The sequence below is a fragment of the Eptatretus burgeri genome, chromosome 8 (genome assembly GCF_056783735.1).
Source record: "Eptatretus burgeri isolate ZD-2024b chromosome 8, Ebu_testis_v1, whole genome shotgun sequence".
In the NCBI taxonomy this organism is placed as follows: domain Eukaryota; kingdom Metazoa; phylum Chordata; class Myxini; order Myxiniformes; family Myxinidae; genus Eptatretus; species Eptatretus burgeri.
In genome coordinates this window covers 48,103,078-48,128,781 of record NC_140968.1, presented here as the reverse complement: position 1 = coordinate 48,128,781, position 25,704 = coordinate 48,103,078, and the positions used below count along the sequence as shown (strand labels likewise).

The 25,704-nt window shown below is 44.3% G+C and overlaps 1 protein-coding gene across 2 annotated transcripts; it reads left to right on the top strand.

Moving 5' to 3' along the window:
* Positions 1 to 175: 175 nt before the first annotated feature.
* On the top strand, positions 176 to 23,577 carry LOC147021690 (nuclear factor erythroid 2-related factor 2-like). 2 transcript variants are annotated; one of them, XM_085891930.1, is made up of 3 exons: positions 176 to 422; positions 12,367 to 13,164; positions 22,273 to 23,577. In XM_085891930.1, the coding sequence occupies exons 2-3, from the start codon at positions 12,499 to 12,501 to the stop codon at positions 22,627 to 22,629; spliced, it is 1,023 nt and encodes a 340-aa protein (XP_085748056.1). In that variant the 5' UTR covers positions 176 to 422; positions 12,367 to 12,498; the 3' UTR covers positions 22,630 to 23,577. The 2 variants fall into 2 exon arrangements, with proteins under 2 accessions (XP_085748056.1, XP_085748055.1); XM_085891929.1 differs by lacking the exon at positions 176 to 422 and having other exon boundaries at positions 12,323 to 13,164.
* Positions 23,578 to 25,704: the final 2,127 nt, after the last annotated feature.

Here is a 25,704-nt window from a genome sequence, read left to right as displayed (position 1 = left end):
GGACACACCCAGTAATTTCAGTTCCAAGTTATTTTGGTCTGTTGCTGTATAGGCTTACCAGGTGTGTCATTTTGAAACCAGGTGCCACAAGATTGTCCATATGGGCTTCTCCAATATCGGACACCAGTCCAGGAAATGCAATGCCACAGTTAAGCATTGACATCAGATTCTTTAGGTGACTTTCACACGTTCTGTTATACAAAGAGACCGAGCAGTTGATATGGGCTTGGCCTCTTGTGCAATCAAGTCACCAGTACTCAGTTTTGCGAGCAGAGGCTTATCTTGTAACTTGAAAGTTGATGCTTCATGGAATGAGTCTCCAGCTGCCAATTCGTCACAAAAACAGGTTGCAGCAGAACATGGACCTTTACCAACGCTCTTTCGAGTGTACTTCTTGAAAATGGCATCACTGTCTTCAGCAGGTGATTTTTCTCTTCTCTGCCCATTGCAGTTTGGTTGTGTTAAACTACAGTCTGCATGAATCGTGATATCTGGCCTTGTGTTGCTGAAATGTTGCCTCCATGCACACACAATCATCCAGTCGTGACAACTGTATTGTTTTTGGCAAGCAATCAATCTTACCGGAATCTATGAGATTGTTAGCTATTGTTGATTGTTAGCTCTTGTAACCTGCTCCCGCTCTACCACATCTTGAATTAGCTAGACATTGGAGTATTTCTGATGTGTCCTCCTGACAGAGAGCATTTCTCCCAGTCTGTGTGACACTGAGTAGAACCCTGACATCCCAGGCTGCTGAGGATCCACCACCTTGTCTGAATGAAGATTATAGAATGCTGCATGCAGATAACAAGAAGATGGTTTAAACGGCACTGTTATCTCCAATCATGTGATAGGACACACAAAATAAAACAAGTCGAGGTACATCCAAAGTACACTGCCCCCATGCCAAATAAATAAATAACAAATCCTCCAGCGAGTGACATTTCCGGAGGTGCCCTCGGCGCCCCGCGATGCAGCCGTGCAGCACATGGACATGGAATTGGGAACATTGTACAATAATAGATTGATTAATTGCATAATTAAAAGAAATAAATAATAATCGTAAAATAATTAATTCATCCATCAATTGGCTCACAGCATACCTAAACCACCACTGTTTCATCTGAATCTGTAACTTTTTGCAAATGAAGTAATTAATCGATCAATTGATTAATCAACAAATCAAAAATACCCTTTGGTGCCCGGCGATGACTTCGTGCAGCGCTTGGAGATGGAATAGCAAGGGATGGTGTACAACAAACAGAAAAACAGTTGTCTAAATGCTCTGGTCCGTCATTCAAACAGTTTTGTAATTTGTCTCAACTTTATCACTGCATATTATGGCATTTTGTGACTTTTCATGAACATAGTGGGGAGGATTAGTTAACTGGCAAAAGGGTCATTATGGAAATATTTTCGATGATAATGCATTTTGTTTCACTCCGTAGCCATCGAAGCACTTTTGGAGAGCTATGTAAGGATCTGGAAGAATAATCTGGTATCAAAATATTTACGATAAGCAGAATATCATGCAGCAATTTTTGCTCATTTTTGGATCTCTTCCCCCTGACCAATCGATGAAGTTTCTAGATATTACATTTCTAATTGCTTCATCATATTCCTCACATCTACACAAACATTTCAAACCATCGTGGGCCCTAATAAACCGAGTATTGATGAAACTATCCACAGTGTACACCTGTAATTTAATCGCAATAAACTAATTAGTGGCCATCTTGGAAAATGGCTGATACTGTTGTTATAGGTGAAAAGTTGATTTGAGGCACGCTCTACAAGCCTGTCAAATTTGATGCTTGTATCATTAAAGTCACAATACCCCCAAAATTTGTCACATGTCTGCAATGCTATTGATTTTCATGCAAAACAAGTGTTGTGAACGCAATAAGATCATGTGCTTCATTTAAATGCCACTGCTGAAGATTTTTCAAACCTAAAGGTATCAGAGAGGTATCAGTATAATCATTGTTGTTATCAGTATAATCTGATATATAAATCTGATATATATCAATATAAAGGTATCAGTATAATCATTGTTGTTGAAAAGTCCCAGTGAACTGAGACAAGTGAGGAAGAGGTCATAAATACAAAATAAGAAGAGTATTTGTCACAAAATATTTTACAAGGGAATCTATCTCACAAATGCTCGTTTGTAAGGGATTTGATTCTATTATATTTGGATAGTATTTTTTTTTTTAATGTCACTACCTTTTCAGAAGCAGGATTTTGATGTGGAATGACACTACACATAGATAAGACAAGGCAGTGCAGGCAGCTTACCTCTTCTTTGAAGGCCATCTGTGAGTCGATTGCATTTTTACTGGAAATCTGAGAGGAGCATGACGATTTTGGTGAGAGAAATTCGTTGTTTTTGTGAGAAGGATAGAATCTAAATCCTCAATACTGCTGCCTCGAGTCAAATTAAAACCTACAATCTTTGGGATCCTAAAAATGAGTTTGGAGCAATTTCATTCATTGTATGATGCGATTTTCCACGATCTAATCTCACGCACTAATTCAAGTGCATAACAGAAATATAATTTGAGTTTGGAGGATCGGATGAAATGGACTAAATAACTCGATCTGGAGTGAAATCTCAAAAATGTTAAGAAATCATCTATGTTTAGTGTTTTTTTGCTATTACCGATTCGCTTGCTATTGCTTGACAAGCCAGCCGTTCCTTATAAACCATTTACTTGGAGTGCTTGCCTGAGTGCTGAAGCCACTTGCCGAGTGCCCCACAGTCGATAGCGGTGCAGTTTGTGTCCCGATCGGGATGTACAGTCAGAAGTTGCTTCAAGGCAGAGGAACATATGGGTAGATTTGGATCTGTAAAGTGACTCTCCGTGGTTGTGTGTGCATGCCTGCATGCTTGGTTACGTGCACCGCGGTGGCAAAGTTTCATCCCGTATGATGATGATGGGTGGTGGAGGTTTTAACTTTTAACCTCAGCAGTGTAGGAGCGATCACATTTTCCTTTGTCCTCGTGACTGTTTCTAAAGAAAGTGGTTATTTTATATGACTCGGTGTGCTTTACAAAGGGTACATGGTTTCTTGTTGTGAGTTTCAAAGCAAAATATAGATGATAACACCCGATTTCCGAGCCGTTTGCTGTATTAACGTGTTTTCTGAATTAAAGAGCCAAATTTTTCCCACCCGTAATACAAAGCTGTTTCTAAATATTAATGTTTATGCACACCCCCCTGAAACATCTTTCATGCAATGTTGTTTTTAAAATTTGTTTATTGAAATTCCGACAAAACAAGGGTGAAAGATGCTCAAGGTTTTTGGGTTGTATTGTTACGAATCTGGAAGCCTTGTGCACACAGACAGACAGCCGTCCCCTATAGCTCAGTTATATCGGTAAGTGTGTGTTTTAGTTAGGGTCCCATCCCTTCTTTAATGGGTATTTAAATGTTCATGCGCTGCGGAGCACATCATCCAAAAAAACACATGCACATCCAAAAATCTTCGACAACAACATTAGCATCACCCTCACCTTCACCTCGCTCTGGCCGACGCCATGGCCCCCGTGGTGGGCGGAGTTCAAGGAGGAGCCTCGCGGCGGCTCTCGCCCAATCAGGGAGATGCGAACGAGTTCCTGGGCGGTCGTCCAATGACCACATCCCACGCAGGATAATGTTCCGCTGCCTGTTTGGAGGGCGGTCCGCCGGACGGCTGTCATGCCCCCCCCCCGGTCCAATCAACGGCCTTGGCGCCCGTTTTAGTCAATGACAGGGCGACGACCGCATTTTGCGTGCCAAAACCGTCCAGTGAGGGAGAGCGGTGAGGGAGGAGGAGTCCCCTCCCCCCCCTGGACAAGGGTGAATAAGGTTGCGGCGCGATCCAAAAGGGAGAGAGTTTTGGTTGTCGGGACAAGCGCTGAATGGAGCTCTCGACTCTGCTCGCGTCTCGCTGGCGCCTGGTTCTTCTGACCGCATTGCGACGCTGGTCTGGGTAGCTCGTCTCGTCGAAGACTGCACGAGCTGGGAAGGTCCATGTCCTGGGTGTGTGTGTGTGTGTGTGTGTGTGTGTGTGTGTGTGTGTGTGTGTGTGTGTGTGTGTGTGTGTGTGTGTGTGTGTCTAGGGCCTGTCTGTAAGTAGGAATTGGATAAGTGCCTTCGCTGTACATTATTTGCCTTGCTTTAGTCCGTTTAACTCTGCTCTTATGTGTTCCTTCCCCACCCATTGTAAATAAATATCCATGTGTTAAATGTATCAGCTCGTTTTTATGTTTTCTTCATTGGTTTAACACGGTGCATGTTGGGAGAATTAAAGAAGGCCGTTGTTGCCATAGTGGTGTGCATTTGGGACCGACGGAAGCTCGGTGACTATCCGCTCGGGTCCCGCACGGGTCGAGCACGCATAAGGCTCGTCCCGTACGAGTGCCGTCGAGGGTGTGAATACTCGGTAGCTCGCCACGTGGGTCTCGAGGTATTTTGAAGTTTGGCAAAAAACCCTGTACCACGTGGTGGAATTATTGACGATTCACTGTCTGGTAAGGGACCCGTACCCTTGGAGTTTTCCGGCTGTTCGGTAGAGTCGACCTTACTGCTCCACCAAGTGGTCGTGCTCGCAGCCAATACCCGGCCCGCAACAGCATACAGGATGCACTGCACATGGTTATAACATTAACTCCAATCTGCTAATTCCCCAAAAATTGCTGATATCCGCTAAGCACTAATATATTATATTATCTTTGCAAATAAAAGGCAGTGTGTGTGTGTGTGTGTGTGTGTGTGTGTGTGTGTGTGTGTGTGTGTGTGTGTGTGTGTGTGTGTGTGTGTGTGTGTGTGTGTGTGTGTGTGTGTGTGTGTGTGTGTGTGTGTGTGTGTGTGTGTGTGTGTGTGTGTCCTCCATAACTCCAAAACCATAAATCCTCGTAGCCTGAAACTTTGCATGCATACCAAGAAAATTCCAAGGAAGTGCAAGAGTGAAATTGGGTGTTTGGGTGAATTAAAACACCCTCTTTGAACATAATCAACAGCCTGATTTATTTATATCCTTCATCAGACTATCCTCGGCCACCTCTCTTTCTGCGTCTTGAGGCGTTTCCTGGGAAACCTCGCTGGGATTTGAAGCCGCCATGTTTTTTGGCCTGCTCAACCATGCCTTGACTTGGAACAGTCACAACGATTTCTGAAGGAGAAAGTTTTTTTTCACTTTCCTCACTTATATTGAATGCCTGTTCATCCGTAGCTACGAATCGTTGTATACATCGCTTTTGTAAGTACTATAGTTTTCAAATTAGGAGCTTGGAGCGATTTCATGCATTATATGATGCGATTTTCCACGATGTTCTGTCATTGTCCAATTAAAGTATATCATCGAAATACAATTTCGTCTGGCCTAAATAAGTGTTGAAATCTGTTGTGAAATCTGATACACCTATCTGTTGTCTTATAATAAGCCAATACACCTATTTACTTGAATAAGAAAGGTGATGTTCCTCCTCCATAAATACACGAGAAAATGTGAAATTTCCAATGCATTAAACTTATCCTTTCTACTGTTTGGAGAATTATATTGAGTGAACAAAAAATTGAGGAACATAACAAAATTAACCAGCTTCATTGAGCGACATGATTAAATTCATTCACTGCACGACCTTGCGCTCTGTCCCCCCAGAGGGACTGCCTATCAATTGCATCTGCCAGATCAGTGAGTAGTTCGTGCTCCGTCACCCTGAGCGAGTTGTTCGTGCTCCGTCACCCTGAACAAGTTGTTTGTGCTCCATCACCCTGAGCGAGTGGTTCGTGCTCCGTCACCCTGAGCGAGTGGTTCCTGCTCCGACACCCTGAGTGAGTGGTTTGTGCTCCATCACCCTGAGCAAATGGTTCATGCTCCCTCACCCTCAGCGAGAGGTTTGTGCTCCGTCACCCTGAGCGAGTGGTTCATGCTATATCACCCTGAGCGAGTGGTTCGTGCTCCATCACCCTGACCGAGTGGTTTGTGCTCCGTCACCTTGAGCGAGTGGTTCCTGCTCCATCACCCTGAGCGAATGGTTCATGCTCCATCACCCTGAGCAAATGGTTCGTGCTCCCTCTCCCTCATTGAGAGGTTTGTGCTCCGTCACCCTGAGCGAGTGGTTCATGCTATATCACCCTGAGCGAGTGGTTCGTGCTCCATCACCCTGACCGAGTGGTTTGTGCTCCGTCACCTTGAGCGAGTGGTTCCTGCTCCGTCACCCTGAGCGAGTGGTTCATGCTTTGTCATCCTGAGTGAGTGGTTCGTGTGCCATCACTCTGAGCAGGTGGTCCGTCACCCTGAGCGAGTGGTTCGTGCTCCATCACCCTGAGCGAGTGGTCCGTGCTCCGTTACCCTGAGCGAGTGGTTCGTGTTCCGTCACCCTGAGCGAGTGGTTCCTGCTCCGTCACCCTGAGCGAGTGGTTCGTGGTCTGTCATCCTGAGCGAGTGGTTCGTGCTCCGTCACTCTGAGCGAGTGGTTCGTGCTCTGTCACCCTGAGCGAGTGGTTCGTGCTCTGTCACCATGAGCGAGTGGTTCGTGCTCCGTCACCCTGAGCGAGTGGTTCGTGCTCTGTCACCCTGAGCGAGTGGTCCGTAACCCTGAGCGAGTGGTTCGTGGTCTGTCATCCTGAGCGAGTGGTTCGTGCTCCATCACTCTGAGCGAGTGGTCCGTGCTCCATCACCCTGAGCGAGTGGTTCATGCTCTGTCACCTTGAGTGAGTGGTTTGTGCTCTGTCACCTTGAGTGAGTGGTTCGTGCTCCCTCACCCTGAGCGAATTGTTCCTCCTCGCTTTCCCCCCTCCCCCTTCCTCGATCTCCCCCCCCTTTCCACGCTTCCCCCCTTTCCTTGCTCCCTACCCCTTTCCTCACTCTCCTCCCCCCTTTCCTCACCCCTTATTCGCCACCTCGGCCCTTACTTGCTCCCCTCCCCTCCCATCCTCCTTGATATTCCCATCAGCAAAGCAACAGGTTGTATTTGCATGTGATGTAGTAATGTGGACAGAGGCGATGTCGCGATGTCGAAGAGTGCCCTTCTAGTATCAGTATATTACCGACTTTGTGGGGTCTTTTTCTGGAACTTGGGCTTTGAGATACATCAGTATGCAAAATTTTAACTTTCTTGCCCACCTAAAAAAACTAAACATAGAAACAGTTACACCCCCTGTGACATCCTATTTCTTTCTCTCTTTGGTTTTGCTCACCACTTTTATACAATTATTACCTCCACCACTGAAGGTGAAGGAATGAAGGAGGTTGTTTTCACCCCTTTCTGTTTGTTTGTGTACAGGATATCTCAAAAAGTTGTGCACAGATCCGGATGAAATTTTGTGGACAGGTTTGGTGTGTGACAAGGACGAACTGATTAGATTTTGATGAAGATCTGGATCCGACTTCAGGAATTTTTAAAGTGATTCTTCACCATTGAGAGATCGGGCCAAAAACGATATATAGCACATCTCAAAAAGTTGTGGACGGATGAGGATGGAAGTTGGTGGACAAGTTGGGTGTGTGACAAGGAAAAATTGATTAGATTTTAGTGAAGATTCGAATCCAGATCCAACTACTATAATTTTTTAAGTGATTATTCACCATTGAGAGATAGGGCTAAAAACGATGTAGTACTGGAAAGCATGATATTTAGAAAATGTAATGGGTCCGATATGTTCTCGTGGATCAGGCATTACGTGGTGGAGGTATGCACTCTACCGAGTGGTCTTGTTGTTTCTGCCTGGGGTAGTGGGGTTTCTGCTTCAACATCGTCCTTTCCCATAAGTTACATTTAACATATCCACTTGTAAAAGTATTTTAAGTGTTCTCTGGTGAAATATGCCTGATGTTGGCTTGATGGTTAGGGTGGCGTGCTTTAGATCCTCGGGTCCTGAGTTCAAATCCTGCTCGGCTGTTGAATTAATACCAGGTGGAGTTAACTCGGCCTGTCATCCTTCTGAGGTCGGCAAAATGAGTGCTAGCATGCTGGTATCCTATGTCGGAATGGTGACCCATCCAGCATTGTGCTCAATAGCCAAGGAGACTGCTAAGGCAGCACCAATGCTCTGCACAGAGTATGGTCCCAATCTCCTCTCCTCCTCCTGGTGATATCATAGTTAGGATTTGGTTCTTTCACCTTCTTGGCCAGGAAGATGTAGTTGGCTGACAAGATGGTGCAAAGGTAGTGAACTAACTTTTTCAGTGTGTAGCCAACATTCAATTCCAGTTCCAACTATAAACTGTTGGATTGGTGCTTAACAGACATCACAAAATGTGCCCTCAATCAGATGGATGGACCAGCTGCAGGCATTCGTTGGTGGATGTTAAGTGTCCTATGGTGCCTTTCAATGAAGATTAGGCACTTCATTGTTGAAGTACCCCATCTTTTTAACCCTGAACAAATTCCAAATTTTCTGCCTGAATATCAACTGCAGTCGAATGTCAGACCTAACTAGGTGGTTTGTAGAAAATTTGAGCCAACCACTCCGCCCCCCCACCCCCACCCCCAATAACACCATGACCAACCTCACAATGTTGGTTTAATTGTGACCATATGAGACTTATAAAGTGTTTTGTTTACTGTTGAGATGAATGGGCCATTAAATTTGAATCAATCAACTATTCAATGTAAAAAGTCGTGTAAGAGATCTCTGTAAAGACAACAACCCTGAAATGTGAGCTCAGCATTTGAAGCATCAGTCTTGGACATGCGTTTCTTCCTGGCACCATCAGCTCAAAATGCAGAGCTGGCCCAGGCAACCCTGGTACGTATATGTGTTTGTATGTTATGAAAGAGTTGTGCCATTTTCAGTGCAAACGTTTTGCAGAAAAACGTCAATAAACATTATTACGTAAGCCATTATTGCAACGTCATTCCAAACACAATTTTGTAAATCCAAAATTTGATTCTGAGTGAGCAGTATCGAGACACAGGTCCTACCTACATCACTACACAGCATTCTCTGGTGGTGGTTTGAACTAAAGTGGAATCTCTGGACAATAGGTGGATTCCCAAAGATTGTCAGTGTCCCATCAGCGGTGGGTTGGTGGACTCTATTTTTTAAAAGTTTACATCAGGCTTTCCTTCTTCAACCTTCTCATACCCTCTGGGCTCCTGAAGCTATCGCAGATTGCACGCATTCTTAGAAATGCCCATCTTCTCACCACCCCCAAATTCCAGACCGGTTGCTCACTTTCATTCATTCCTCCCCTTATTATCCCAAGTGAGGAATCATCTCCCCGTGTTAGTCTCATCCTCCTCACTTCAGTATTTCAAATGTGCTGTGCATCACATCATGTGCTCACCATGCATATTCATGATATCTTCTAAACACGTACTAATTCTTCCCCATTCTGCTCTGCACGATTGTTTCTTGGATTTATGTTACATCCCAGTCCTCCTTGAGTATGGTCATCCCACACACACCCCTTGATAGTTTGTGAACCTGCAGTCTTTTGTCATTCATCTTCTCCATGATGAACCTCCACCACCATTTTAGTTGTTGAGAACAAAAATGTTAAAAAATACGAGCAAAAAAAAAGACCAAAAAAAAAGGTGAAAGAATACTAATAATAACAAGTTATTATAACAAAATTATTAATTTGACTTCTCCATGTTCTCAAAATAAAGCTTTGTTGAAAATTTCATGACAAATGCTCAGGGGTATTTAAAACAGACACACAGGGGTGAAAGCATTGAAAATGGAACATAATGTACTCGTATGTATGCAGTTACATTATTTTTCTATCTCACCTTTCTCTAATAAGGTGAGACTCTAATTTCGCAAACTTTGTTGCGAAGGTTATGTTTTGATCGCTGTGTATTTATTTATTAATTTGTGAATATGTGTGTTGTTTGTTTGTTTGTTATTCGCACAACTCCAAAAGTATTGAACTGAATCGCAGCAAATTTGGTGGGATGATTGGTTATTATCCGAGGACCATTTGATTAGATTTTGGGAGCGATCGGGTCAAAGGTCAAGGTCAAGGCCATGAAAAGGTCAAAATCGTCTTTTTACCATAGCGCGGTCAATTTGTATCCAATTTGCATGTAACTAATGCCAAAATGTTCAGAATTCAATGCCCCATCTTGTGATATGTGACATGACACAATGACGTAATAACCCTTATTAGCGGTTGGGAGTCAAAGGTCAGGGGGGGGTCACGACATTGCAAAATGTGCGGTTTTAGTCATAACACGGTCAATTCTTATCCGATTTGCATGAAACCAACACCAAAATGTTGACTGTTCTGTTCCCCACACTCTAATACCAATTACAAAATTAAGAGTACAAAGGTCAAGGTCGAGGTCATGAAAAGGTCAAAATCGTCATTTTGCCATAGTGCGGTCGATTTTTATCCAATTTGCATGGAACCAATGCCAAAATGTTGTGAATTCAATGCCCAATCTTGTGATATACGATATGACCAGGAAATTTAATGTTTTTAAGCCATCATAACATATGAGATGGCAGATGTGGTATGGGATTAAATACCCTCACAATCAACGGTTTCTGGGGGGGGGGGGTGGGGGGTGGGGGGCAAAATGTAGCGTTGGCGAAGGTATGCGCTCTTCTGAGTGCCCGTTCTCGTTCACTCATAAAAATGATCCATATTTCCACATTCATGCAAAATGGTGGAATTTCTGACTTCCTCCCTATACCCTCCACATTTGATACACAAGTTCCTTCTCCTTTCCCCTTACTTCCACTACTCCATTCTTTCCATTTTTCTCACCACACCTCTCCTTTATTTCTCCATCTCTTCTTTCCCACCCTCAAGCCATATATATATATATATATATATATATATATATATATATATATATATATATATATATATATATATATATATATATATATATATATATATATATATATATTGTATGGAAGGTCTCCAATGGTGGTAGTGTTACATCTGCCAGGTCGGCCCAGTTGCCCGGTCCGAATGCCGACAAAGCCTGGTGTTGGCTGAAGATCTTATGATGTTAAGTTTGAGCCCCTGTCTACCGTTGAATTAGCACCAGGTGGGGTTGACTCTGCCTGTTCTCCTTCCGAGGTCGGTGAAATGAGTACCGGTAGCACCGCATCAGCGGCACAGCCACACCCCCAGAAAAATGATACAACCAGCATCCACAGGCTGCACACGACAGCTGATCCTGATGAACCGCATCAAAGCGGTCATGAGAGCCAACTGATTTGGTCGTTGCGAGCTGGATTACGAGCTTGTTTGCCCCGATATCTAGCTCCAATGGAACTACCGAGTCAATCGATGTGTCACGCTGATCGGTGCCATGCGTCTCTTTATACTAATTAGCAACCAAGTGCAATCGCTAGATGCTGGTATGATGTTGTCCTGGGCTCTAACTGCCCAAACCAAATCTGTCCAAGACATTTGAATCACCCAGACACGAAGTGATTTTATAAAGTGTATTTGAAACACATGGGGCAGGAATACACAGCGAAGCAGAACAGTAATAATTAAAGGAACTCTCCACCCACAAATGCACCCCGAGCCAATGAACAAAGGACGAGCCTTAATTACCATAAACCGTCAGCTCTCATTCACTCCTCAGCAGATGGACAATGTACAGATGTCACAAGATTGAATACAGGACGGAGGCTGCCGCATCTGTCAGGACGCAGCAATTCCAAAGTGGCGACATGAACTTGGCATGAACAGTCCCCGGCTGCAGACCGGACCTGACTTGAGGGGTGTATGGATGCAGTCTGCAGGGTGGAGGCATGGCTGTTCTGCTGCAGCAGCCAAGGGTCACTTTAGGAAGACCCCCGATGCAGTGTGCTTGCAGCTTCGCCCTTAAGCTCCATGAGCATCTGGCTCTGTACGTATATGACACGCCCTTTTAACCATGATGCACTTAGCCCCTCTCCCCTCGACCACTATTGGTCAGCAGCTCAGTCTGGGGGTGGGATGGAAGGGACACCACCCCTTCATCCTACGCTTTGACGTGCTTCACTTGATGGCAGCTTTCCCATCTCAACTCAGTGCATAATGGCCTATTATATCTTTTAAAGGCTAGAAAAGACAGATTACGAAGGGAAGAACAGCAAAATGGGAATGAAGGGATGGCGGTTTTACACACAAAAACGGGGGGGGAGGGGTAAGGGGAAGGAAGACAGCATCTTTCAACACATTTTATATTCACAATTAAATTATGCCAAGCTACTGCAAAGAAAGCATTCCCACAGCATTATGTTGTGAATTTATCTCATGAAAGACAATATATGATCTATAACAGGTATAGATACAAATATGAGACAGATGTACTTAACAATATTTTGAACAAATCATCAGTGTGCACTTCCTCCAAACCCCAATTTACCTTCCATATTTTAGGAAAGTATGTCACTTGTCATTTGTTTCTCTCAACAGAACAACGAAATTTATCAGCTGCCATTTTCATGGAACAACACATCAATACATGGCAGTGAAACCACTCCAAGCAGGAGCCAATCACAGAGCAATGGACCGACACCCCAGTTGGGTTTGGCACTTCATTCCAACATGGCAAACAATGTGGAAGAGAGCACATCGAATGAGTTTGTGACTCACAGACGAGTATGTGACCCATTCTACTTCAGCAACAACAGAGAAACAGCCTTTGATGACTCATGTTGTACCATTAATCCCACATGCCTTGACCTTGACACATATGGGTCGCAAAGTCAAATGCACTCCGCAACCCAAATCAATTTTAACGAGGTAACCTCAGCTCCAGAACAGCCAGCTATGTCAAAAGGGACATCTTACATTTTGTCACAGCTTTTGGATGAACTGTCAAATGGCTCTTACAGGTATGACGATAAACTGCCAACACAGGTTGAAACAGCGAGAGCAGATGTCGACGCGAATCCTCAATCCATCTTCTGGGAGGCAAGTAACAGTGACAATCGACCAACTTCACTAACATATGAGGAGCACCAAAATCTCACTTTGCCAAAATTTTCTCAGCAATTCACTGTGAACAAGAGCTGCCAAGGACAAGAAAGAACGAACTTGCAGGAAGCAAGAATCAAGTTGGATGAAAACGCTTTCCGGCCAAGCAGAGATGTCAACAAAGCTCAAGCTCTGCACATCCCATTCTCCGTGGAAGAGATTGTTAACCAGCCTGTGGAAACCTTCATGGAACTTCTGTCCAAGCATTATCTGTCTGAAGCCCAGCTCAGCTTGGTATGTATTTAATTACCTCTGTCACTGAAGGTGAAGGAGGTGATGTTTTCACCCCTCTGTTTGTGTGCAGGATATTTCAAAAAGTTGTTGACGGATTCGGACGAAACTTGGTGGACAGGTTGGGTGCGTGGCAAGGACGAATTGATTCGATTTTGGTGAAGAACCGAATCTGATCTGGATACGAGTATTATTTAAATTTAAAAGTGATTCTTCACCATTGAGAGAAAAGGCCAAAAACGATGTACAGCATGATATCTCAAAAATGCATTGAGCCCGATATGTTCTCGTGGATCAGGCATTGAGGCATATCTCAAAAAGTTATGGACAAGTCGGATGAAACTTGGTGGACAGCTTGGGTACATGACTATGAAGAATTGATTCGATTCGGAAATGGATTTGAAGATACGAATCCGGATTCAAGAATTATTTCATTTCTAAAGTAATTCTTCACCATTGAGAGATAGGGCCAAAATGATATATAGCATGATATTTCAAAAATGTATCGGGTCCAATGTGTTCTCGTGGATTAGGAATTACGTGGCAGAGGTATGCGCTCTACCGCGTGCCCTTCTAGTTTCATACACTGTAACGATGTACCTCGAGTTATTTGATGGATTGATATGCAGATTATCCTGGTATGAAACTCATTAATCAGGATTTTAAAAGCTTTCCTGCAGAATGACACAAAAGAGGTTCAGCTGTACACTTCTTCAGGTCTTCAAGTATAAGTTTAATTCTGTATTTACACAACAGGATACCTCCTTGCTTTGAATTAAATAATACATCATGCATCCACAGCCCTGAAGGTTGTTTTGCCAAGAACAGAATATAGTTTATTGCTTTATGGATGATAACATAAAACATAATACGACGTAGTATGTGCATGTTAAAAATAAAGTAAGAATAAGACATTAGCCGGCAAAGCGAAAAGCGGGGTTGAGCGATTGGTCACGTACACGCGTACAGACGTGTCTGCATTTTAAAAATTCCCTTTTCTATGGAACTACTTGTCGAATTGACGCTAAATTTTCACCATCGGTGCAACTGCACTACACATGTGGAATGTTTTGATAATTATGACGTCATATGTCACGTGGCATGGTAGCCATGTTCAAAAAAAAAAGAAGGAAAAACACTGGACCTCTGTATCTCAAGCCGCTCCATGGGAATAATTGAAACGAGGCACGTCTACTCCCCGTGGGGAATAAGTGTGACTTTCTTTTGATGTCATCTCTGAAACGGCTGAACATATTGAGGAGAAACTTTACAAGTATGACCGCCTATTCATGAGGAACAAAAATTTCCCCACCTCTGTCACATGGTTTGGCAGCCATATTGGATTTACCCGAAAACCTTAAAAAAAATCTCTAAAACGGCTGGACAGATAGAGGGGAAATTTCACACACCTTCCCCAAGCCTTGGGGATACCAGGGTATTCATGAATAATTGATGGGTCACATGGTTTAGCAGCCATATTGGATCGAAGGAAAATATATATTTTTAATTCTCTCTTGAACCACTGCATGAATTTATGTGAAACTTCAAAATTATGATCTAGTAGTGATTGGGAATACCTGTTATAAATTTCAACATGATCAGACACATCATCTGGCAGCCAGAATTATTTAATATTTTGAATCTGCATTCTTTTTAAAAAAAAGATTTAAACACCCACTTGGTTGCACCTGGATGGGTTTGAAGGAAGAGTAATAGCAGTTGAAATCAGTCCTATCCAAGTTCGTCCTGATGACTTCATCTTTGCTTTTTCAGGTTCCATCTGATAACTCTAATGCAAGACCAATTTTATTGGGAAATTGATTTTTTATTTTTTTTATTACAAATTTGCACCAGAAGAGTTGGCTCACACCAAATCATTATCAAGATTGTGCACAAAGTATTCTATGAATACTATCAAGTTAGAAATAATATTTTTATAATGAATTAATAAAACAAACACCAGTGGGATGATATGACCTTTTAGAGTGCTCGGACTTCATTCGAAATGAAAAAGATCCTGCGCGAGATGGAATGCATCACGAGCTAGAATCGCTCTGTCGAGCGCATCCCTCCGCCTGGCCGAACAATTTACATTTTGTATCCCACTGATAGGCCAGATGTGCATCCGGACCTTAACCAAATTTTAATCAGTTTGTTCTTGTGACATATTCAAATCATCCAAGTTTTACGATATTTTATCAGGGAGTTGCACAGAACAAAGGATGAATCCAATCGAGTTATACAAATATAAGCTTGATTATACTTATGTGTTGCAAAGTAGTAAATGGTACCCACTGCAATTTATCTACATACAGGGAGATTTATATTTATTTATTCAAGAACCGTAAATAATTCCCATACACCAAAAACTACATCAGTTAGGAACCTAATATTTTTCATAAATGTAGCCCAATTTTACCGACGTGACATGATCCTGAGAGCTATCAGGTCTCACGTGATACGTCACGTGACCCGGCAGTGGCGTTTCGTGGTTTTCACTGTCATGCCATGGTGCTCACTGTGGAAGAACGTGTGTTTCTCGAACATTCCATCACGAATGCATACCTTGGGGAATGTCAAAATGCATTTAAAAGTTGCTTTGGTGGTTGTAAAACCTTTGAAACCAATCAGGGATATGGAAACTGGTGAAGCAGTTCAGAGAAACAGTCTGCATGAAAGTTAAAAAGCACATGCGCCAGCCAAGTGTTGTTCCACAAGAGAAAGTGGAAGAAGTAAGGTCAGGTCAGGTATGGAAGCATGTGCCAGAACAGCACGTCGCTGCGTCCACTTTCCGCCAGATATCCCCCAGGCAGATGCCAGGCCCATCCCCATCTCCTTGAGATGCTGGTCAACCTGCTGCAACCACGAGGCACGTGGTCGGCCCATTGGCCTCCTCCACTCACGAGACTCCCTCGCTGAGAGAATCTGGTGAGCAGGATCAGCGTCAGGAAAACGAGCCACATGTCCATACAGCCGCAACTGACGCTCATGGACCATGCAGGTAACAAATCTCATCCGAGTGTGGGGGCCAGTACACACCCCTGACGAACTCCTGTAACAACTGGAAATAAGTCAGAGATGGTACCACCACACTTCACAGCACTCTCAGTACCAGAGTAGAGATCAGACATCAGATCGATCAGTTTTGGTGGCACCCCACGAAGACCAAGAATCCTCCAGAGGGCATCCCGATTCACTGAATCGAACGCTTTACAGAGATCAACATAGGCTGTAAGCAGCCCCTGCCAAGACTCTCGTCTGCGTTCGGTGAGGACACGAAGAGCAAGGATACGGTCAATCATTGACCTCTTCGGTGTAAAGCCTGTCTGCTCTGGACGCTGGTGCTCAAGCAGATGGTGGCGAACCCAATCAAGAATTATCCGAGCAAAGACCTTGCCCGGCACTGAGAGTAGCGTCACCGCTCGGTAGTTGTTGCAGTCTTGGCGATCACCCTTCCCTTTCCAGAGAGGGACAACAAGGCCCCTCTTCCAATCAGTTGGGATGATGCCTGTGTTCCAGGCAGAGCACAAAACTGCATGCAACGACACGAGTGCAGCATTTCCACCAGCCTTGAGAAGTTCAGCATGGATGCCACAGATCCCTGGAGCTTTACCCCGTTTCAACCGGTTCACCGCAGCCCGTGTTTCCACAAGCGAAGGTGGACCACAGTTGATTGGAGGGTCAGCAACTGGGATTGTAACACCCTTGACATCCAACTCGACAGCTGGGGGATCAGCCTGGTACAACTGCTCAAAGTAATCGGCCCAGCGGGCCTTCACTTCAGACTCCTCTGTCAAGAGCCGACCACTCTCTGCTATAACTGCAGTGCCCCGAGGGATGCGCTTGGATGAACGCAATGCGCGAATTCTCCTGTAAGCGGGACGAGAATCACCTGTCCACAGGTGATGCTCTACCCCCTCACAGATTCCTCGCACATAGGCCTCCTTGTCCACCCTTAGTGCACTTACGGTTTTATACCAATTACCATTGGGGTCAGCTTATTGGACACGGCTACAGCAAATCCTTGAGTATGGTAACCATCAGAGCGACCAGACCAATAGTAGGTGTAACCACCCACCATTATCTCGCCGCAATCCGGTCTCCGAACCTCAGGGAGTGCTGCAATACCGATGTCCAAATGCTTTGAGCTCAGATGATAACAGAGACAGGTGATCATCCTCTCTTAGGGATAGGACATTCCAGGCACCCACCCGAAGGGACCGCCTCAGGTTAACCCAAGGAGACCGCCGTCTGGTGGACGACACCTCAGCACCACTCCGACACACTCTCCCGCAATCTGACCCAGGGATGTTACCCCGTGGTTTCCCTCCTTTCATCAAAGATTGGAGGTCCCGAAGGCTTTGCCCCAATCCCGTCATCCGGTGAGCTGCCCTGCAAAGGGAAGCTGCACAGGAGGTACTCCCACGGAGTGGGTTTTCAGATTTTTTTGCGTTTTGCGGAATGAAGGGTTTTACGGTGGCCAAAGTGCAAATCCTGCCACCAACCTCCGAATAAAAAGTAACCCAACTGCAGGAGGACATCCGCAGACACAGTTGGACACAAGATATGGATGGCCGTTGGCTCACAAGGAGCTCCTCTGCCCTTTGAAGTCCGAAGGACCGAAGGAAGGAAGAAGTGCGGGAATGAATAGAAACGAGTCCGAAGAAATCTCTGAAATCCTTAGCACAAGCTCACTGCTCATATTCCAATGAACGGATGATGCTCAAAACACAAACTTTATCCCAACAAAACTCATACAGTGCACCAGTTATTGGAGCCAGATAGAGAGGAACGTGTAGCCTCCTGTGAGGGTCTCCAGCGGATGGAAAGAGAACAAGACAACGTTTTGGATACTCTGTTTTTTTTAACAGATGAAGCATAGTTTCATCTTTCTGGGCATGTAAATTCACAAAACACTCGTTTTATGGTGAAGCTAACAACCTTATGTAATGCATGAAAAGCCATTACATTCCACAAAGATTGGTGTTTGGTGTGCTGTACGTTGGCAAAGAATTACTGGCCTAATTTTATTCTCAGAAACAGTAAATTGAGAATGTTACATCAACATAATCCATTAATTTATTGGGCACCTCACAGAAGACTAAATCAACCAAGGATGGTTTCAGCAAGATGGTGGCACGAGTCACACTTCACGATACAGCATGAACGAACATGGGTTACTCTTCGGTGAGCATACAGTGTCCAAGTCATTGTAACCACCTCGATCCCCAGATCTTACGTCGCCAGATTTATTTTTGTGGAGATACTTGAAGGATTATAGTGTACGAGACAAATCTACTCACTCTCGGTGAATTAAAAGCAATAATCAGTGACACAATCAGCAATATTCCACAAGAAATGTTACACGGTGTTGGACATCATGCTGCAAAGGATGAATTTGTGCCTGTAATGTGGTAGTGTTACATTTCATGTAGCATGCACTTCATTTGAGGTAATCAATTGTGTGGATCATGTCATGCGTTTCCATTGAAGCAAAATATTAGGTTGCTAATTGATTTAGTTTTTAGTAAATGGGAATTATTTAAGGTTCTCGAATATGTGCATGAGTCAAAATTGGGTGTTTGCGTTAATTAAAACACCCCTTAATAACGGCCTTATCAGGTGCATCCTCGGATACCACACTCCCTCAACGGGGTCTTAAAGGCACATGCGTCCTCGGTCACCTCGGTGGGGTCTGAAGCCACTATGCTTTTTGGCCGAGTCAGACATGCCTCAACATGGAACAGGCCGCAACGATTTATTCACGATAAAGTGTTGTTTTCACTTTCTTCCCTCGTTTTATTGAATGCCTGGTCATCATAGCTACGAATCGCTTGGGACAATGCTTATAAACGCCTGGACACACCAGCGTTTGTGGCTTTTTTCATTTTTCTCCGCACATGCCATGACCAAGAATATCTTAAGCTTGGCCACATTGCAAAATTTAGGCTCCAGAATTGAACTTAACAGCAGTAATAACTGCTTACAAAAAAAAGAAGTGGTGTTCATTCATCAAATTTGGACAGAACTATCACTTGTCAAGCCCGCCTCCTGAACAATTTAATTGGAGTGCTTGCTTGAGTGCTAAAGCCACTTGTCGAGTGCCCTACAATCGATGGCGGTAGTTCATGTAGTTGCTACAAAGTATTATATTTGGATGTGTAATTTTTAGGGACTCGCCATGGGTGTGTGTGTGTGTGTAAAGCCTGCATACTTGGTTACAGGTTTTGGCAAAGTTTCATCCCAGACCTTGGAAGTTTAAATTTTGAATCTCAGCAGCATATGAGCGATCACGTTTTCCTTTGTCTGCGTGACTTTATAAAGCAATTGGTTATTTTATATGATTCAGTCTTCTTTACAAAGGTTACACGGTTTCTCTTTGTGAGGTTCAAAGCAAAATATTGTTACAGATCTGGAAACCATATGCATTCAACATACAGATGTCCCAAAAGTCAGTTATGTCGTTAAGTATGTGTGTAGTCAGATCCCCTTCCTTTTGTCTAGTGGGAGAATCAAAGGCGTGCGTTGAGATTCCTTTTAGTTAGGTTATTACATCCTGCAAGCCATCTAACAACCATCCCATCTCCCATCACGATCCACCGCCAACCGGCTGCCTTCTCGCACCCTGACGTGCCAAAGCGGAATCTCGCGGTTCCAGTTTCTCAACTTCCACAAACGTTGTAACTCTTTCACGAGGACGTTCGCAACATTGATACTGTTGCTCGACAAGTATGAACCCGCGTGGAAGAGTGGGTGGGGTTTCCCGGCAGGGCCGAAATCCTGCCCACAAAGAGCGAACCCATAGGAGCCTGGCCAATCAGGGCGGGAAGTGACGTTTGTTCAAGCGAGCCCCACCCCGTTGAGGGAGGTCCATATTTTCCCGAGCACTCTCTGAGGCGGGGGTTGTTACGAAGGTTGTTCTGAGGTTTTTGACAGGGTTGTGGTGGTTGAGAGTCAAGTGAGGAAGAAGGGTCTTGGAGGAAGTTATCCACGGGTTTCTGACAAGGTTTTGGATAGGGCTCTGAGGGTTGTTGTTGAGCGTGCAGTTCTTTTGAAGCGGAGGGTTGAGCAGAAGGTCGTGAAGGCGGCGAACGTGTCCCTGCTGGCCCTCTAGAAGGAAAGGAAAGAGCGACCCCGACACCCCTCCGTGGACCCCACTATTCACCACCCGAGCTCCGCCTTGAACGAGTCCCACACGTGCGACTGGGGACCAAACCAACGACAATTGTCAGGTGCCGCACCACAGACCACCCCCTTCCTCTGATGGTCAGGTACCCAGCTGGACTCTGACCCCCCCAGCTCGTCTCTCTCCTCAGCTGCGAGGGTCCAATAAAGAACTCTGGGTTTATTTTCATGTGTTTTCAGTGTTTGTTTAAATTAAGTGTTTGTTTTTTAAGTGTTTTATTAACTGTTTAAGTGTGTTTGTTTTTGATCATCGTAAATAATACTTGCATATCCGCGCTTAGTCTTCCGTGTCTTTTTATTGTAAATAAACAATTATAGAAATGTCCCCGGTTAGTTTCCATCCCTTCTTGCATTGGTCCAGCATGGTTCGGATCTGAGTTTAGGCGGGGTTTTATCCCCAGTAATCGGACAATTCCAGCCGGGACATCCTGGGCAGGCCCACTCGACTGCATCCGAGCCGGAAAGGTGGGTGGCAGAGTGGTAGTCGATAGGTGTAATGTTACCACTGCCAGTAGAGTGAATCCGGTTCGGCCAGCCGTTCCGAGGGCCTGGATCCCCGGTAGCCGAGACCGCGTGGTTACTTAGGTACATTGGATCAAGACAAAATAACCCCATGCCACACGGTCGAGATATTGGCGTTCCATGGTCGGTTAAACGACCCGCTAGCTCGTGGAGTTATCAGAGCACGGCCTACAAGTCCGGGGAGTCTGATGGAGACGACGTAGCTTTACCCACTTAGTGGTCATTCTCGCCACCGCCCCACGGCAATATATTTGATAACATTCTATTTCCAAGCCGTTTGCCATATTAATGTTTTCTGAGTTATAGAGCCAAACGTTTTCCACCTGGCATACGACGATTGTGTGCGTGTTATTCATAAAGAAAATGATTCTCTGCTAATTCCCCTACCCCCCACCACTCTCTCTCTCTCTTTGTCCAATACTCACTCCACCCCCTCCTAATCCAGTGCAGCATCCTCCCACACTTCTCCCTCTCTCTTTCCATCTCCGAAAGTATCTGAACAGTGGTTATGCCCAGACGGACCTTCCCCTCTAACAGCCTTCCCTTCACCCTCCCACCACGTCTGTGACCCCTTTTATCAGGCTAACATTGGTTTTGTGTTTTTAAAGATAAACAATGATGGACAATTCAAACTTATCACAGTTGCTACTGATTCATACAACATTCCAACATTCAGTTATCCTCTCTCTTCACAATCTAAAACGATGTGCTTTGATGAGACAATTGTACCAATTATAAACCTTGTATTAATTACAGATAACTAACCCAATGTAAGCGAGTGACTCGTATCGGGGCATGTTTGAACACGTGACAGGTATTCAGAGCATAATCCACTGCATTCGCAAAACAATCGGTATGGACGGTTCATGCGGAAATTTGAGTGATGTACTCCGTCCTGCAATTTCTGTGTTGCAATCAGTACATAAAACTGCTGCATGAGTAACAAACTGCTGTTTGCGTTTCTCATCAGCCAATGACGTGAACATGGTAGAAACACTTTCTAGTGGACAGTTTTTTCCACACCAATTTGAAAGCGGATGTTCAGGGAAGAGTATATCACATAAGCACTCCACCTAAGTATAAGGTTCACCTCCCTCCCTTCCCCCCCCCCCTCATTGCATGTAAAGTACAAACAACCCCCCTCTTTTCACCCTTCCAAAATACTGGATCCATCTCAAGTGTGTGCAGTTGCCAGTTTGGTTATGCCACAACTTTAAAAGGCAATAAGACACCAGATTTCAAATCATCCAGGAAAAAATTTCTGATAATCCAAATAACAAAACCAGAAGAGATCTTCCTGACCCATCAGGTCTCTTGTTTTGATAGGACTTGAACATCCACCTATCTCATAAAATGTCCATGCTGGGAATCCTATGCCTGACACCAAGTTTGTATTCATCGCAGGTGAGGGACATTCGCCGGCGTGGCAGGAACAAGGCTGCAGCGCACAAGTGCCGCCGTCGACGCCTACAAGGCGTTGCGCAGCTGCACAAAGACCTTCTGACCCTCCGGGAGATGCGCGAGTACCTACAGGCTGAGGCACTGCACCTTCACCAGGCAGTGCTCAGCAGCACGCACCAATTGGAAGAACTGAGGATGCAGGTGATTACACTGGGCAGCAATCAAAGCCAACTCATTTCTTTGATAAATCCAATGGTGGATCCGCCCTTGGATGACCCAGACGGTTCGGGACAAACAAGCACGAGGCCACCCATTCGAAATCCCATACATTTGAAGGAAACATCGAGCTTATGTAGGTGACAACAAAACACCATTAACCCACCTTTCACAGTGAGACGATACTGCTTAAGGCTCAACTGGAGCATAGTTCACTCTTGTTTCTCAGGAAGAATGAGTGCTGTCAGAGCATCCATGACTGAAAAAGTACATACTCTCAAGTGTGCTCCCAACACTGAACCAACATGTGGGGCTCACAGAAGGCACAAAAACACCATTTAGGAAGCTGGCATTTAGGAATTAGGAATTATATTTCATTTAGGAATTATATTGAGGCTCCAGAACAAAATGGCCATAAAGGCTGAAATCCTGATTAGTCATTAAAAGCCTCTTGTTTCTTGTGATTAATAGGTGTGTCATGCTTTAATACAGTATGTATATTGCACTCAGCCTCCAAAGAACCCATGAATGTGCAATCACAAAAAAAAACTTCGAGCCAAGGGGCTCAAACCAGTCCCCTTTTAGTTGTGGGGTTTATGCCACTCCAATTTTAGCCCTGGCTGGTCCAGACACACCCCTTCGAGCCATGAGGGTCATGCCTTGTCACAATCCAAGAGGTAGAGCTTGTGCTGGTCCGCTTCAAAGAGAGTTCGGGCCAGTCCATTTCTAGCAATGGTGGGTAGAGAAATCTTTGCATGAAAACATTGGCAATTCTCACTTCAACGGACTTGACCGGTTAGCCCAGCACCAAAACAAACACCACACTCTCCAGCCAGGAGCCCAATGTAAACAGATTGGACACTGCACATGGTACTCATGTTTTAAGGGGTGTGACTAAGAAAAAGAAAGCAGAATGCACATATGGAGGGAGCACACAGATAATCCGAGATTAGACACCTGTTGATGTAACCGAGCTCACCACCCCATTGACCGACAAACCACGACAGCCAGTGAAGGGTTTGGGTCACCCTTGCACTGCCTATGATGGTCACTGCATTTACCACGTTGCTCTGGTTCAGTACCAGACTCAGGGGGTATTGTATGGGGAGAGTTGAAAGCTGTCACTACCCTCAGCTGCTGTACTGACATCAATGTTGCTTGCTGTACCAGCAACCATTTTAAAGACCTTTACTTGTTTTGACATGGACAACAAATTTGGAGAAAAGATTCCCAGAAGAATTTAAACTGTTTTGGGATGTTTACAATTGTGTAGAGTTAAACGATCAATTTAAGAGATCATGTTGTAATCACAAAAGCCTTCAAAGTAACTCAGAAATGGTTGCTACCTCGCCTAGTCTTGCTAAAAAAAAGTATCTGAAAACTAAAGGACAAAACAAATAAATAAATAAATTAAACCCAGAAAACCAAGAGAAATGTCTTGAAGAGTTAATGGATAGGCATCATTTACTGGACAACTCACAGCCTTGACAACTCTCATCTTGGAAGACCACATTTCACGAAAAAATCATATTAATTTCTGTTAAAAGAAAAAGTTTATAAATTATTTTGCAATTATGAGCATTCGAGGGCATCCGCAAAAGTAGTTGAATTTTCATTCTCGGCACAAAACAAAAGCCAATATGCCACATCATTTCAAACAGCACCATTGAAACGACTGAACATGCTCATAACAGTCCACATTAAAAGTTCCATGCAACATTTATTTATTTACACACGCATCAAAGTACAATGCTTTCAATCATTACTCAATTCATAACCTTCACAATAAACACATTATTTTGAGTTCCACAAGTTTAAATCGTTGGAAGATGCTTTTTGCTGCTGCTCAAAATATTTTGTGTTTTGGACTTGTCACACTTTCGTATATAAACGATCAAGGCTCATAGAGGAGCGATGACAGTGGGGAAAGGCAAGAAACTGGCATATCCTGGTCGTGAGGCAGTTGATTTCGAACGAGCATTCTCCTCCAAGAAATCAAATCCAACCGAAGGCAACCTCAGATCATTCAAAAAAAACAACCCCAACAAATGTGTCGACTGTCAGGAGAGCCAGAAAATAACATCGATCCAATCTCAAGAATGAGCTTTCAAAACTTGTCTCGCTCTAAAACTTGGTGACACCTTGTCAAGTCTCTCTGAAATGAGGGAAGGGATGGAAAGAGAACATGCACCAAATAGCACCATAGCCGACTCCACTCGTGAGAATACCAATTGCTTAATTCTGTTTGCTTCAAAGTTTTGTCCCCAACAATTCACACTGTACCCATCCTTCTCAGTCAGACCCAACTGCTCCAGGATTCTGTCTTTTGCAGTTAATATGGTGGAAAGGTTTCTGGCAACCCTCGACTGACTGCAACAGGACTGGACGGCATCAACTCGCATGTCCTAAAAACCTGCTCTCCTGCTCTTGCATGTCCTCTCTCTGCCCTTTTCATCCTGTCGTTTACAGGGTTATCCTCCATCTGCTTGGAAATCAGCCATCACCACAGCATAACATAAAAAAGGTGCAAAACCAGATCCCCTTCACGACAAAACAATTAGCTCACTTCCATCATAGCAGTTGATGTACAATCATTCCTTTTCTCCAACACTTACCTCAGATCAATTCGGATTCAGACCTCATCACTCTTACCTTGGAGATGCTGCTTCTATTCTCCCAGCAATGGATGGAGGCCCTCGATGCCAGACTTGAGACCAGGCCATCTTTCTGGACATATCTTGAGCTTTCAATCGTCTGGCATCCTACCTTTCTCTCCAAAATGCCTGCCAATGGAATCAAAGGCCAATTCCACTGTTGGATTACTGCCTTCCTCCACCTCCGCAGCTAATGTGGGGCTCTCAACGAAATCCTTTAATCTCCTCTCCCTGTCAAAACTTGAGTACTTCAAGACAGTGTTCTTCACCCCCCAATCTTATTCCTCATCTTCAATGATCTCTCAATCTCTGGAAAATCTTCTTCATCTCTTTGCTGACATCTCCACTCTCTGCCATGATATCTCATCCTTTTGATAGGGCACAGCCTCTTCACTCTCCTCAGACCTTGACAAAAGCACAAACTGGTCAAACTTGGAATGTCTTTCAATATGAAGAAAACCCACTCAGTCTCTCCAAAATGACCGCACCACAAACCCTTCCATCTACTCTATCAAAGAGGTTCAGCCACTCAAACTATTGGGTCTCACTCTCAGCAACTCTCTCT

Bases quoted from the DNA above. Each gene is read 5' to 3' on its own strand.
- LOC147021690 (XM_085891929.1), top strand. From the start codon at position 12,337: ATGTCACTTGTCATTTGTTTCTCTCAACAGAACAACGAAATTTATCAG. The intron at 13,165-22,272 runs GTATGTATTTAA...TATTCATCGCAG, and splicing joins CTGAAGCCCAGCTCAGCTTG to GTGAGGGACATTCGCCGGCG.